Source organism: Oculina patagonica, chromosome 11 (assembly GCF_052425735.1).
Source record: "Oculina patagonica isolate OP01 chromosome 11, crgOcupat, whole genome shotgun sequence".
Lineage (NCBI taxonomy): Eukaryota > Metazoa > Cnidaria > Anthozoa > Scleractinia > Oculinidae > Oculina > Oculina patagonica.
In genome coordinates, this window is record NC_135768.1 from 22966150 (window position 1) to 22982782 (window position 16633).

At 37.6% G+C, this 16633-nt stretch overlaps 1 protein-coding gene and 1 pseudogene across 2 annotated transcripts; both read right to left on the minus strand.

The window, feature by feature from the left end:
- Positions 1-199: 199 nt before the first annotated feature.
- LOC144629767 (uncharacterized) lies at positions 200-7220 on the minus strand (annotated as a pseudogene). Its single transcript, XR_013566417.1, has 8 exons — positions 7130-7220; positions 6424-6577; positions 5882-6041; positions 3873-3937; positions 3499-3624; positions 2493-2618; positions 855-1523; positions 200-421 (listed from the first exon to the last, which is right to left on the minus strand). The product of XR_013566417.1 is annotated as an uncharacterized LOC144629767 (transcript).
- A 58-nt stretch (positions 7221-7278) lies between these two features.
- LOC144629768 (uncharacterized) lies at positions 7279-9247 on the minus strand. The gene is made up of 2 exons (XM_078487978.1): positions 8805-9247; positions 7279-7751 (listed from the first exon to the last, which is right to left on the minus strand). Exons 1-2 carry the CDS (start codon positions 8965-8967, stop codon positions 7279-7281), a joined length of 636 nt encoding a protein of 211 aa, XP_078344104.1. The 5' UTR covers positions 8968-9247.
- Positions 9248-16633: the final 7386 nt, after the last annotated feature.

Here is a 16633-nt window from a genome sequence, read left to right on the forward strand (position 1 = left end):
GTAAGTCCTCTTCCCTATTGTTTCTTATATATTAATCACCTGCTTTTTATACTATTTAAAACTTTAATATGAGCTGAAAAAAATTATTATTATTATTATTATTATTTTATTATTATTATTATTATTATTATTATTATTATTATTATTATTATTATTATTATTATTATTATTATTATTATTATTATTATTATTTGTCTCGTTGCTTGTATTTGTTGTTTCACAAATGCTCGAAGTCTTCTAATTCACGGACGCATTGTCCCATACATGGCCGGGCTTCGGGCTCTCTTTCAACACAGTTCCGTATAAGAGCCCGAAGCCGGCGGTTTCCCACCAAGGAAATCTGGTAGAGTCGCCTCTCGGGGTCCGGTAAACTTCGCGTACATATTTCACAAAGAAGTACACCGAAGCTGTACACATCGATCTATAAAAGATAATAACAGTTCCATAAACGTTTTGTTACACAAATAGCGATGAATAAAAGATACAGTAACCTCTATTTGCCTCACTTATTAACACCATTCCTAGATTAATCGTACTGGGTAGTGGAAAACGTTCCCTGATAACTAAATCACTATATTTCAAAGGAGATTTCAACAGATGAAAGAGCTTCCTAAGCGAGAAAACTAAACATGGTATTTCAAAAATCATTTTCTTGCTTTGTCTTTATCCCCGTGCTCATAGCTTATTTTTTTAGATTTCTCCTCGAAAAACTCAGTGATTGCTTCTCGGAAAAGATTACATATGTCTGCGGAAAAATCAGCCCAACGTTTCGCGCCAAATGAAAATTCTTTTTTCCGTCTTCTATTCAACTCATTGAGTCATCTCTAACAAAAACATGGAAGACTGTAGCTAACCTTTACTGTTTGATTTGATGTGAGTGCTTCTGGTGCACTGTAAATGACAGCTCCTGGGGCAACTGTCATTGTAGTATGAATGAAGTTAGCTGTTCCATAGTCAGCCACTTTGCCTCTCCATCGGTTACCCTTACGCCATAGCAAGACATTGGCACTGTTGATGTCCCGGTGTATAACAGGAGAAGGTTCCTTTTGGTGCAGATAATTCAAGGCTCGTGCCACATCCAGGGAAATAATCGCGCCTTCTGTTTCAGTGAGAGGTCGCTGGCCAAGCAATGCTCTTAAGCTTATATCCATCAGCTCTGTTATAAACAAGGGACTTCTCTCATCGTTTGTTGCACCAATAAATTGGAGAAGGCAGGGATGGCGGCATTTTGATGCGATGTTCATTTCTCTTTAGAACAAACTCCTGTTGTGGGCAGAAAGTATCAGCTGGTGTATTTGCTTTACTGCTACCACACTGCCACAATATCTCCCTTCAACCACTTGTCCCCAGGCACCCCTACCAAGGACATTGTAGGTTTGCATAACTTTATGACGGGAGATTACCCAGTCAGGGGTCTGTTGGTTCTGCACTTCGCTTAGGGTTTCCTGAACTGCTGCAAGGTTTAGCTCTGATTCATTTAAATCCAGGTCTTTCTCTCTCAGTTCTTGTTCCATTCTTGTAACCTGTACAATAACAACAACAACATTTAATGCACTCTTGCACTTACACGAAAAGATTAACACAGGGAGGAAATTAAATAAAGAAGGAGTACTGGCTGCCTGAAATAACCATAGGGGCCAGTTGACATTAGCACTGAATTAAAATAAATAACTGGTCGGCAAGAGAACAGAAACACACATAAAAGAAAGGACAAATAAAAAGCAGTACACTATTAGAGAAGTCTATGATGTCATTATTACATATAAGTTAAAAAATATTGAAAAAAAAACACACAATAGAAGGCTATGCTCAAAGCACATAAATGGTTCTGAACATAGTATATATACTATAAAAGAAAAATATTGAAACTGAGAGAAGGGTCGGGACTTAACACGAGACTAACTATCAGATAACTCAGGAAATGACACAACAACTTAAGAGAATGCATATACATGTAATTAATAGTCTATAATAAGATTGCTTATAACTGATTCTTTAAATATTGACAGAGAGAAAGGTTTTAAATTTTCACTTATAAAGTTCCATACTTTCGGGCCTTTGAATCTTATGTTGAATAGACCATAATTAGTTTTTACTTTAGGTTTAAACCGCCTTTCATCAGTTGCCCTGATGAAGTGTTTTTAATAAACACGAAATATCGGCAAAGTCGACTTTCCAGTTTTTATGACACATTTACTTTAGGTAGAGTGTAGGACATATTCGAGGCACTTCTTGTATTGTAGTTGTGTCTTCTATTGACTTGAGGGAAGAAAGCATCAAATACAGAAAGTAGATATCTGTTATGAAATTTGTACATAAAGACTGCAATGTTAAGAAAGACAGGATCAGGCAGCTTAACAATATTTAAACGTTTGAAAATTGGGCTAGAATGCTCGTAATGCTCTTAGACTTTCATGTAAATTCTCATTCTGTTCGTCTTTCCGTCTCATTTCCTGTTAGATGTTTGCAAACTGTACTTAAAGCTCCCTTACCTGCTCATTCAAGATGGCTTCTTGAGACTCTTTTTCCACCAGTTGTCGTTGTATGCTATTCACCTGCTGCTCCAGTTCCCTTGATTCACGGTCTCTCTCTCTCAGTTCTTGTTCCATTCTTGTAACCTGTACAACAACAACAACAACAACAACAACAACCTTTAATGTACTCTTGCACTTACACGAAAAGATTAATACCGAGAGAAAATTAAATAAGGTAAGAGTATTGGCTGCCTGAAATAACCATAGGGGCCAGTTGACATTAGCACTGAATTAAAATAAATAACTGGTCGGCAAGAGAACAGAAACACACATAAAAAAAAGAACAAATAAAAAGCAGAACACTATTAGAGAAGTCTATGAAGTCATTATTACATATAAGTTAAAATATATTGAAAAAAAAACACACAATAGAAGGCTATGCTCAAAGCACATAAATGATTCTGAACATAGTATATATACTATAAAAGAAAAATATTGAAACTGAGAGAAGGGTCGGAACTTAACACGAGACTAACTATCAGATAACTCAGGAAATGACAAAACAACAACTTAAGAGAATGCATATACATGTAATTTATAATAAGATTGCTTATAACTGATTCCTTAAATTTTGACAGAGGGAGAGTTTTTAAATTTTCACTTATAGAGTTCCATACTTTCGGGCCTTTGAATCTTATGTTGAATAGACCATAGTTTATCTTAGTTTACTTTAGGTAGAGTGTAGGACATATTCGAGGCACTTCTTGTATTGTAGTTGTGTCTTCTATTGACTTGAGGGAAGAAAGCATCAAATACAGAAAGTAGATATCTGTTATGAAATTTGTACATAAAGACTGCAATGTTAAGAAAGACAGGATCAGGCAGCTTAACAATATTTAAACGTTTGAAAATTGGGCTAGAATGCTCGTAATGCTCTTAGACTTTCTTGTAAATTCTCATTCTGTTCGTCTTTCCGTCTCATTTCCTGTTAGATGTTGGCAAACTGTACTTAAAGCTCTCTTACCTGCTCATTCAAGATGGCTTCTTGAGACTCTTTTTCCACCAGTTGTCGTTGTATGCTATTCACCTGCTGCTCCAGTTCCCTTGATTCACGGTCTCTCTCTCTCAGTTCTTGTTCCATTCTTGTAACCTGTACAACAACAACAACAACAACAACAACATTTAATGCACTCTTGCACTTACACGAAAAGATTAACACAGGGAGGAAATTAAATAAAGTAAGAGTACTGGCTGCCTGAATAACCATAGGGGCCAGTTGACATTAGCACTGAATTAGAATAAATTACTGGTCGGCAAGAGAACAGAAACACACATAAAAAGAAATATAAGAAAATTAGAGCACACTATTTCATCCAGTTGTCGTTCCATTCTATTCACCTGCTGCTTGTCCATTTCACTTAATTGTCTTTGCGAGGTTTCGTATGCATCGTATCCTCTAGACACTGTGGACAAAACATTTAAATTTGGCAGGTTAGCATCTTGTGATCTTCAATTTAGCTGTAACAGCTACATAGTGCATGCCATTTATTGGGAAAGGTTAATTTATAATTTGAAAAATACTTTGTCGTATTCCGAGTTCTCGGCAGCAATAAACAAATATTCTCCTCCCTTTTTGAACTTGTTAATGGGCTGATCAGTGCATAGTGCTTGCGCATATGTTGTCCATCGCTTATGGAAACAGCTATCAATCGCTCGATAGGGGTATTGCCAATGTGCGAGCCAGCGAGTCATGCGAGCCATTTCGGTTAACCTAAATAATAAACCGGTTAGCCTAAATAGCACTCGTGTTAGCCTAAATAACACTCCGGTTAGCCTACAGTAGCTTAGGTAGCTTGCGGTTAGCCTTTATATTGGGTTAGGGATTACTGGCTCGCATGGCTCGCGAGTCATGCGAGTCATTCTGGTTTGCCGAAATAACACATTGGTTAGCCTAAATAACACTCCGGTTAGCCTAAATAGCACTCTGGTTAGCCTCTACTTAGTTTGGGTAGCTTGCGGTTAGCCTTTTATTGGGATTTGGGATTTCTGGCTCGCATGGCTCGCATGCCTCGCTGGCTCGCATATTGTCAATGTCAATCGAGGGTCAGAAGTTGTCTTAATTACATTCAGTATTTGTCTCTCTATAAAAGTTGCCTTTATAAAGCGATTTCCCAAGAAGCCGAAAGTAGGTTATAGTAAAATCATAGTACACTCAGGCCTCTAGCTGTTGAACAGTTGAAAAATTTGAATCACAGGAAAATCTATATTTGTGCTAAAAACGATTTGTAAATTTCTACAGTTGAGATCAAAGCATTAAGATAGAGCTTCAATTCTTTCACCTTTTTCTGCAGTACTTTTTTTAAAACCTTGTTATGGTGCTTTTTACCGCCGTCCCGTTCTTTGAACATTTGTGTGTCACACAGGTTAGAGTGATACGCCACACCATATGGTGGGTACGCGGTTTGGAAGAAATTAATGATATGAAAATTTCATTTAGGAAGGCTCTGTAAGCTTCAGCTTGCTAAGGGATTTCTTAAACAGCATAAAAAGGATACAGCCAGACACAAGTTTAAACGCTGTATTAACCTGTGTTGCACTTTGATTCACTAAGCGTTCATTTTATGTACTTATACCATGTAAATGAGCTACTTGAAAATTACTGGTAATAACTCAAAAAATATCAACAATGTCGCAAAGAACGTTTCTAGTCACATTTCACTTAGCACACTACCACAAGTTTTCAGATATCTCTTTTGATTTTACCTCCATATTTTCAATTTTCTGCTATTTTTTTGTATTTTAAAGTAACATCCTCTTCGACAAATGTTTCAACGATGCCCTTTATCTGTCGCTTTTAATTTTTCAGAGGGTCTTGGCATCCACTTCGGGTGAAATCATAGTATTGTGATTAAATTGTTGTCTTTCTTATATCGACCCGTGGACCTTCGTGTGTATTTTCGTGTGTGGTAAAGTTTCGACTATTTCCCAACACGGTTTAGGTTAGTACTCGAATTGAACACAAACAAGAAAATAATGTCCACTGGATCTACTAGTTTTATCAGCGCAAATTCCAACTTGCACAAGCTAGTTAGTCAACCTAAAGTAAAGGCGTACAAAAAAAAATGAAAACGACAAAAAAGCTTTCTCTGACATATTGTCGTTAAAATTACACTTCTGTTATGCGCAATCCTGTTTAAGACACTTTTTTATCTATTGTTGTATCAAAGTCACAAACATGTGCGCAGGATCATAGCCAAGAAAATAAAACAGTTGATAAATCACCACGATTAATTTGTTTAAAGCACTTCAGGACACATAGCGATTCTACAGGTTTTGAAAGACTCCTGCAAAATATTTTTCTCCCCTACAAGTTAAGACGACTACCGCCATTTTGCGTAATAATTTACCTTCTTCAAAGTTATAACTTGCACTACTTGCTTGTGCGTCGAACAATAATCGGGAATGTGGTCGGCATTGCTCCAGAAATGTAAAGAAACCTTTTCCTGGTGGGCAGCTGAAGTATCTCTCTCCATTAAATGTACCATCTGAGCATGCATGCTGTTCTTCCTATAAAGAAAGTAACATTGTTTGATCTGAAAACTGAAAGTGGGCGGGTGAGTGAGTGGGTGAGCAAGTGTGTCTTAGTGAGAAAGTGAGCAGAAGGGTTTTTATTCCAATTGAAATGCGGGTGGTTAGAAGAACTGAAATTGGTGGTTTAATTTCTCCTCAGGAAGCTAATGGCAATGAAAACTGGTAAATGTTTTCCGTAAAAAAAAGCCATGCTTGCAACACAGAGAATTATCACAGATGTTGTCAATAAAGATTTTTCTTCTTCTTCTTCTTCTTCTTCTTCTTCTTCTTCTTCTTCTTCTTATTATTATTATTATTATTATTATTATTATTATTATTATTACGCTGTATTATTATTATTATTATTATTAAATCTTACCAATTCCACACCTGCAACGAGCTTATCCTCCACGGTGAACTGTGGAAGATTTCCGATCCAGCGAATTACACCATATTAGCCACAGGAACCTCTACCATGGAACCCACTTCTAAGCTTTTTGGAATATCAACAGTCCTTTGATTGCTTTCAATACCTGCATGACAAATTATGGAATAAATTCAATATTTTTAGCTAAAAATTTCCTATAACAATACTGTTGCACAGCAATTGTAAACCGCGATTAATGTTAATTAGCTTTTAAACAAGCCACCATGGCCTTAAAATTAAAACTTACAGTGGACGGTACATTAAACCGCTTGAAATTTGTGAATTGTAATTTCCGTATTTACTCGAATAAACTCCGCCCCCGAATAAGCGACGCCCTCGACTAAGCGCCGCATTTGGAACAAAAAGGTTAATAAGCGCCGCAGTCCCGCAGTCCGCAGCACACCGCAGTCCGTTTAACTAAAAACAGCACTTCAAAGCAAGTCTAAAACAAACTTGAAAATTCTTTCCATCAAAAGCGATGTTTTGCAATGTCTTGCAGTGATTGTTTTACCACTCGCCGATTAGTTTTCGTCCAAATTCAAATTTAATCAGCGCCGCCCTCACTTGAGGCGTGAAAAAAATTAATAAGCGCCGCGGTTCTTATTTGAGTACATACGTTAGTTTAATAGCAGCAAGTAAACTTTTTATGGACACAAACCTGTTTCTCTATCAGCTTCTAAATCTTCAGAGAGTAATACAGCTGTTTGTATTTCTGGCTGCTCTGCTGGTTCTGTAATTACATCATTCATTTCCTCGTCTGTTCTAGGACCACAGGCTGAAGGAACTTCAGTTGCTAATGATGCTCTCCTAGTTTCTCTCAGCTTCTAAATCTTCAGAGAGTAATACAGCTGTTTGTATTTCTGGCTGCTCTGCTGGTTCTGTAATTACATCATTCATTTCCTCGTCTGTTCTAGGGCCACAGGCTGAAGGAACTTCAGTTGCTAATGATGCTCTCCTAGTTTCTCTATCAGCTTCTAAATCTTCAGAGAGTAATACAGCTGTTTGTATTTCTGGCTGCTCTGCTGGTTCTGTAATTACATCATTCATTTCCTCGTCTGTTCTAGGACCACAGGCTGAAGGAACTTCAGTTGCTAATGATGCTCTCCTAGTTTCTCTATCAGCTTCTAAATCTTCAGAGAGTAATACAGCTGTTTGTATTTCTGGCTGCTCTGCTGGTTCTGTGATTGCATCATTCATTTCCTCATCTGTTCCTGGACCACAGGTTGAAGGAACTTCAGTTGACAATGATGGTCTCCTAGTTTCTCTTTCAGCTTCTAAATCTTCAAAAGTGGTTATGGTAAAAGCTTAATAATACTTCTTATAATAATAATAATAATTTTATTCAGCTCATATTAAAGTTTACAGTTTTTTTTCGTATTCTTAATAAAATAGAAATAAGGTATTACAGGAATTTTTTTCTTATCTCTTCTTATATCTTTCTCTCTTACACATATAAGGCACATTTTGAAATGATTTTTAAGTATTGACGTCACTTAATATCATCGGACAGGTGGACCAGATCTTTAAGTCTGTTGTATGTTTGGTGCAATTGACCGATCAGTAGAACTGAAAAGGACTGAGAACAAACAACAGGAATGGACATGTTGCAGGAATGACTCGTCCCCAGCCGTCTCTTGTGCGAAAATGGCAAGACGCGAAGGATGATCCAGCCACAGCGAAGGACTTGGCGCGGTTTTACTAAAATTCTACGCCAAAGTGAGAAAGAAGGATAGAAACCTGAACGAAAAAACCTCGCTGTGTCATGAGATTTAGCTTAAATAGACAATTCAAGGAATTTAAATAAGGAATTTAGTTTGAAGTTAATGAACCGAGTTTATCAATCATTTTAATAAGAAAAAGCGAGAGTTGTTGTATATTGTGTACTTTGCCTTATTTCAAAAACCCAGGATATATAAAATTCGTTTTGTGCTTTTAGAGCTCTAGAAATATTTTGAGAAAATAATAAAACAGTTATTGAACTTGCGGACAAACTTGCGTTGACTGGTCAAACTCGCAAGTTTATACTCGTCTACTGCGCGCACAGCGTTGGGTGGCCAAATGCTTGCGTTGACCTGCGTGCAAACTGATTTGATCTCTACCAAAGAAAAGGGACGCAATGCAACATTTCAGTGACCTTGTTGCAACATTTTGGATTATGTTGGATCAAGTTTGAAAATACCTCATCAATTTTTGGATGTTGCATGATGTTGTACTCGTTTGGCTACGTTTGTGCAACATTGTTGCGCCGGAGCACGCGCCAGAAGTAGATATAATAAACAAGACAATAATGATCAATAAGGAATTTAGGAAAAAAGCGCACAGTTGATACTTACTCTTGTGCGTCTTCTTATGACGTTTCATATCATACTCTCGAGTGAAACTTTTCATGCACGTAGTGCAAGTAAAAGGCCTTTCGCCGGTGTGTTTCCTCATGTGGATTGTAAGATTACTTCTATTCCTACACTGTTGGCCACATTCTTGACAAACATATGGCATCTAATTAAAGGAAAAAGAACAAGTTGAAAATAATGTTGAACTTGGTTTATCAAGGAGCACTTGTCAGTGATCAGAAAATAACATTTTATGACATGATAAAATAAGGCATAAAACTGTTATAAAAAAAAGCAGTTTGGATGCAGGGGACCACCAACGAAAAATAAAACTACTTGGCTTGTCTGCTGCCGGATCTCTTGTTTAAAGTTCAAATGAGCCAAATCTTCGATAAGTGCTTATTTAGAACCAAATATACATTTTCAAAGTTATTGGATTTTGCACCGCAAAGATATTTCAAGTTAAAAAAGGTTAATTTATAGCCTGCATAATCTTGAGCGCTCGGGAAAAGTGTCCTTAATTTTTCGAAAATTGTTCTAACACTAGGGGGTTCCAGTGGGTTTGCAAAACACACCGATTATGACGTCACTGTCGTTTGATCGCGAGGCATCTCAATATTAACGTTGCAAGGAAGGATTTGCACCGGTTAAAATGGCTTATAACCAGCTTAAATATTTGTACCAGTAATCACATGATTTCGAGTGCAATTTGGAATAAATAAGCACGAGTAAATTTTTCAAAGGCTAACAAAATTGCACAAGCCCGCAGGGCGAGTGCAATTTGTAGTCTTTGAAAAATTTACAAGTGCTTATTTATTCCAAATTGCACGAGAAAAATCATGTGATTACTTGTTAATAATATACAGGCGACAATTTCGGTCACGCTTTGATAATTTTCGTGACATTTAGCGCTTCACGCCTGGCTAAAAATTTTGACGTGTGAATTCATGCGTAAATATTCACTCACTCTCTGGAAGTGCTGCATGAAAGGTTTTTAGTGCAGTCTTTTCACTCTTTTCGCCGTTGAATTTGAAGAATGCGAATGACAAAGCAAGGAGATAATTCCTAGGGTTCTGCTGCCGTTCTTTGCTGAGATGTATTTTTTTTCGGTGCGTTAAGAAACTCCGGATCCGTGCCGTGTTTGTGTTCGCCCGAACAGAATTCAACCTTCAACACATGATGCTGACCAGAATACCGAATTGAAATACTGAACGATAAAAATCTACCGAACGGAATTTCTTAGTACATGAGAGCACTCAGTTACAAATCCGCGTTGCTACCTGATTTCACTGACGTTTTACAGGTTAGTTAGGTTAGATTTGCCTCTTACAGTTGTAAAACTATCTTTTGTGCCTTTTGTTGTTGAGCGAGCTTTAAATAACAAGCTTACCTAATCGCTGAGCATTCTGTCTTTAAAATGGAACACTTGCTCCTTCTGTGTTCAAAACTAAGAGGTAACCGGTTCCTAGGTAATCTGGTCAGTACTTCTTCGCGTTTCGCTTCAGAGAAGTGAAGCAATGTTTCGTCGAGAATTTTATTATTGGCCATCGGCCATAATTGCGAGTTTTGTGTCTTATCCTCTTTGCCTTTTTGATAACTCCTCGTGTTTTACACTTCTCGACAGTAAGTAATGTTTGTTGTACTTCTGTACTTTGCGTCGTTTTCAAGTCTTTTAATTAAAATTACGTTATAAAGTTTAAATTTTGTCTCACTTTCGTCCGCCATTGTGTTTGTTCAAGATGCATTTTTCACGAGGCTACCGTAACTGTCAATCATTTTCAATTACACCGTTTTGCACTGCCAATTACACTTTTTGCACTGCTAATTACACTTTTTGCACTGCCAATTACACTTTTTGCACTGGTTTGGGATAAATTGACGTGTTCTCAGCCAATCAGAATGGATAAATTGTTGCTTGTATATTATTAGGTATGATTATTAGCACTTTTTTCTTTGATAAAGCTTGTCAAGCTTGCATAGTAAGAATTTCCATTCGTTGGATATATTCACGCCAAATATTAATTAGCCTACAGGCGCACGTGCACGTGCACTTCGATCGCAAGGTAGCCTGATCCAGGCGTTCAGTTAACTGGGAGCAACGCAACGTGAAGACCGGCGAGTGGAAAAAATGGCGATGTGACTAAGGCACCCCTCAAATAATTTTCTGCTCACCTTATTCAATTATTTCACGTAAACCAATCAACTTACCATTTGTTTGAACCACAGTTATACCGGGTTTACGTTGTAGAAATTAAATAAATAAACCCCTTTCTGGCTTGCTGATATATTGGAGGATAATGCCTTTGGCTAAAAGGTTTTACAATTGCACTCGAAGCTTCGTTTCTCGTCGAACTGTTCATTTTTGACAATCTTTCTGCTTATGCTTAGGATTATACGCCTAGTGTTGAAATAATCTTGTTTCTGTTACCCCATCTTTAGCGTTAATTTCCTTTATTAACCGTGCGAAGCCGGTTCATAATCTGGCTGGCATTTTTTTGTCGTTTTTATTTTTTTGTCGGTAAATCGTTCCAGACCCACGCGGCCCAGCCGGCTCCTTTGTCACGGTCACGCAAGATTTGATGACCGCTTGGACATGTCCAAGCTATTTAAAAACTACCACTATGTCATACCCATGTCACGCGATCGCTTGCCTGTAGCTAAAAATAATCATTCACCTATTTTCAAAATATTTACGAACACTCTGCGCTCTGTGTGAAATAGTTACTTTTGTGTTGTTCAGGCGTTTGGCTCGGAGCGAGTACAAGTCGTACAATTTACCCGGAATGTGTTGAATATTGCAAAACAACGACTTGTTTTCGGGATATTCCAATTTTTGTTTTGAGTTTATTCTGGAAATCGAAACGTATATTGCAAGCTCGGCAAGAATGTGTCAAGGCACGGGATACACGTCATCGTGCCAGGGGAATTACCTGCGCAGGCAAGTATGCTCTATTTACAGCTTACTCGAGAGAGGTTGTCGGAAAGACTACTCTTTATTTTGGCGTGAAATAGACTTCTTTTAATGCCATTCATGAACTGGTTTGGGTATATTGTATTGAACATTCGGAACAAAATAAATATTTGCATGCGTTCCATGCGTAAGCAGGCATTTCTCCGGCCAGGCGTGCTGAAGGAAATTCATGTCACGCACACTCCGTGACTGACGCAAACACGACTTGTGTGTTTCTCAAGTGACTGCTTTTCTAAAGATTTTTTACTGTGCGGCGCCGCGCCTTTCTAGCCAAAGAACTGAAACAGGTGATCAAACACTAACCGCACGGTTATAAACTGCTTGCAGATTCTTGTTGGGAAGTGATTTTTCCTTCAATTCGCGTTAATTGGAGTCGCGTTAATTTCAAATACCTTAATTAACACCAGCGTTTATTTCTTATAATAAGGTACAATGCTGAAAACAATAAAACTGAGAGAAAGATTAGGTCGATTAGCGACCAAATTAAAAAGGATGAAAGAAATGAATAAACTTGTAATATTAAGCTATGTAATGCAGGTACAACCGAAAAATAGCACAAAAAAATAAAAATAAAATAACTTAAATAAGGGAGTTTTGTTATTACGGACTACTTGGGTGAAATCTTTGTCACAAATGTCAGGAGGTGGAACAATGTCAGTATTTAAAGTTCACTCGCAGTGATCCATCTACCTGCGCGTCCTGCGTATACGACGCGTAAATTTTTACTAAAGACGCATGGTTGATTTCCAGCTGCGTCCATCCGGACGCAAACACTGCCAGCACAGTGTTTTTGCTTTTTCCTTGGTGCAGAAGAGCGGTTATTTGAGATGATAAAATTATCTTCAAATTTTCCTACAGGTCTTCTGATTTTACGCGATGGTGCGATTTCACACAATCAACCTCAAATCGCACATTTTCGCATAATTCATCAAAAATCGCATAATTCGTACAAAATCGCACAATTTGAGAAAAGGAAAGGAAATACTCGCTTTAACTAAGTTCTAAGACAATTTCAACATTGTTTCAAGGTGGTTTACCTGTCAAAAACCCTTGGAAAACCTCTGATGTGGTTTCCAATTGAACAAAATTACTTCGGCAGATTCGGCAAGGCAACTTCCTTTTTCAGTTTCAACTTAGCCATAAAAATAATCACACAAATAAATTTGCCTTCTATCTTTGCTTTCTTGTATTGTACTGAAGTTTACAAGGCAAAATCGCAGAATTCAGAATGTTTAAATCTTCCATGAAGTGAAAAACATCGTAGATTGTTCGATCGTTCGTCACCGACGGTACGTTAGCACGTGCGCCTTTATCAATTCAGTCAGCGGTATCTTGTACCCTCATATAAAATGTCACCAAAAGTCTTCAACGTTCTACTACGTCATGAAGTGTACACTGAAAGCCATTTGACACTGGAATAAACGCAAATGAGTGAAAATAATCTATTTCATAATACATAATCTATAATCTAATACAGTTCGTTCCTTTATGCTCTTTTCCCTTTTGAAACTTACAAAATTGATTTTCTTCCCCTGAAACCTTAAAAACAAGCTTAAAATTCCTCAAAAAATGCATAATTTACATAATTTATCGCATAATTGACCTTCTTAATCGCATAATCTGCCCTGAAAATATTGCACAATTATCTATAGCGTGAAAAAGCATTACAAAAAACGCTTTTAAAACTACAGAATGTCAATTACTACATAAACACTAGCACCAGGCATTTCAGTGGTGTCCTCGCACTGGGTGGTTACAGGCCGCACAATAACTCTTGAGTCATTGTTCCAAATTCCTGATTCAATGATGAATGAATCAATACCAGCTGAAGACTCACCAGTATTAGTATTGGACTCATTGAAAAGGTTTGGGACTCACAGGTTAATGGCTTGATGAGTCCCAGGACTCATTGACCTAAATTTGTAGATGGATCACTGCACTCGGGTTTTAATCCAAAACATTTTCTGATCCGGTAATTTACACAAATTGCGAATGAAAACTAAATGATCACGTATTACAAACGCGCTTATTTGCCGTTTCTCGTACGATGCCCTGAATGAGATCTTTGCAGTAGGGAACAAATAGAAACACTGGGCGAAAAAACAGATTTGACATAGTACAAATGTAGTCTAAATATGGTTCAAATATGATATTTGTCACATTTGTCTATATTTGACCAGGAGACAAATATGACATTTGTCCTAAGACAAATAGGATAATGATGCATTCGCTCTTGGAGATAAATATGGACAAATGTGGTGCAAATATGAGTCAAATATTACGTTTTGTCCTGCTCAAATGCAGACAAATGTAGCCAAAGATAACATTTGTAAGGACAAATGTAGAGCAAATATCATCTTTGTCAGAGTAGGAGTAAGGAACTACTGAAAATATACAAAGGTCTTGTTCAATGTAACTACAAGGAGCCTGCTAACGGAACTTTGGTGACGTCCTAAAGAGGTTTTGGCCGATTTATTAACTGGGCGTTAGTCCAGTTCATAGATTCGGTAGCTCATTATACAATTTATACCTCATTCTCCCTGTTGTTTCGTTAATGAGGATTTTGTTTTTTGCGTATATTTTGAAGGAAAAGGAGAGACGTCATGTGATGTTGTGTAGAATTACCAGGAACGCTAGGAATGAGTTTGATGACAGGGGAAGAAGCAGGTAAATGCGAAGTTTTTGGGACGAAAAGATTGAAAAAGTTGTTCAAAAAACGCCATTTTGAATAATAGCAGACATATTTGACCGGTGGAGACTAGAGGAATCGTGGACTCTGGGGACGAGAATGGCGAGTCGCAGCCTGAATGTGCGTTTGGAATCCAAATGAACCGAAAAGGAATTTTGTAAGGATGGCAGGAAGAATTTCTTGTGAGAGGAGGTTGAATTAGGCTGTGTACTGAAAGGCAGACGGTGATGAGAGACGAGTTCAGTTATGACATGTGTTTATAATAGAATGTAGTTTGTGCGTTCTTTGAGAGCATTTTATCGGCATTGCATTATGTATATTTTTTGAAGAAATGTGTGGTTTACGTATTTGGCTGTGTTTGCTAGATCTGGCTTTGTTTGGCCAGAAAATTACTGAAATAAGCTTAACATATTTCTTTTACCCTTTGTTTGCCTTTTTGGAGGCAAAGTTATATATTTTGGCTACTGTGTGCAACATTGAAGGTGATATAAAAATAAAGAGGGTTAATTGTTACTGATATCCGTTTGCTTCAAATCTGTTTATAAGCTCGGGGAACTTGCTACAAAACGGAAATAATTTTTGAAACTGCATGAAGCTGATATTGCATGGCTCAAAATAGTTGCCTAAGTTCATGATGGTGCATGCTCCCATTATAGTCGCTACGTATAGATCTGCTACGAAATGGAATGAAGTTGTTTGAAACCGATAGCCTATTGAATATTGGTATACACCGATACAAGCAATTTGTTCTTTAAAAAGAAAAAAAACCTGGCGGTTTGCTGCTGTGTGAGAGTTTTAGGGCCTGTTTACATGATTCATGAATGACTCATTCCCGGCCGGTGTCACAGCGGATTTTGTCCCCCCGCCGATTTTGTACCCCCGGACCAAATCCGCTAGCGGATATTGACCCCCGGACAATATCCGCTAGCCGATATTGACCCGGGCCCTTCGCCGAATTTGTCCCCCCCTCAACAATTGTTATTTAAGCTTTGTTTCCCTCTTACTCAGTAAACTTTCCATTTGCAAACTTTTTTTCAACGTTCCCTCGAATGACAACACAAAACTTGTTATAATTCTGACATATTAGCGATGCAATTTTGCGTTCTATGCTGGTCTCTAAGTTATTTCAGAAATTTACTATAATTCATTGCAAAGCTTGTCGTAAACAAAAGACCTGACTAAAGACAGCGTCTAACTACGGTTCCTGTTAGCAATGAATCGAAAACGTTAATCTTGTTTGAGTTGCGGCTTTAAAAATCGCTCTAAAATGATTTTTTCAAAAATTACTCTCTCAGTCTTAATCAATGTCGATATAAAACAAATTCTAAATTCTTACTTTTAATTATGCCTTAATATGAACAAAAAGAAAACAATGTAATTAGAGTCCAGTATAATCTTATTGTCCTGTATCTTTTCAGGTTTTTGTAAATTTACTCAACCGAACATTTATTCTAATAAACTAACTTGACACTGGGACTTGTCATCCGAACATTGTTTATTATAATTTCAGACGTATACAACAAACTAACAAAAAAGCAATTGTAAATTTGGTTCTGCACTTTAGCCTAGGATCAACAAAAATGACGCTTGATTTTCGATTGGAAAACGTTGCTTCGGGCCGTGTTGAGAATAACATAGATTTTCTAATGCGCATGCATGCTGTTTTTGGTAAACACCGGGACTTACCTTGTCTATTTCGTCTTTTCAATGTTCATGAAATATTCGTCTTTCCTTTTATTCGTTTACGACTCCAGGAGTACGGTAGCGAAGTATGTATGATCACTTTTGATGGGGGGTCAAAATTCGCGAAGGGGGGACAAAATACGCTAGCAAATATTGACATATCTGCTAGCGGATTTTGACCGGGGGGACAAAATCCAGGGGGGACAAAATCGGCTAGGACACCGGAACAAGTTCATCCCATCCCGATATATTTCACTCTATCTGTTTACATGATACCGAGACAAAAGTCAAGTCATTCCCGAATGAGTTCATTCCGGTTTTTAAACCACATACAGAGGTCACAGTTTGAACTGAGAGCAAAAAAATGTAAATTGTAACGTTTACTGTTTAGCCCGAAGAAGCAGCCCTATGGTCAAATTGCTTGTTAAAATTGCAGATAAATAGCCATCTTGAGCATTAAAAATAACATGTTTGCGCAAAACATGCGCC

Excerpts from the sequence above, each read along its gene's own strand:
- LOC144629768 (XM_078487978.1), bottom strand. The coding sequence starts at position 8,967 with ATGCCATATGTTTGTCAAGAATGTGGCCAACAGTGTAGGAATAGAAGT. Across the intron at positions 7,752-8,804 it reads TCATAAGAAGACGCACAAGA|ATTTAGAAGCTGAAAGAGAA; the intron begins GTAAGTATCAAC and ends CCACTTTTGAAG.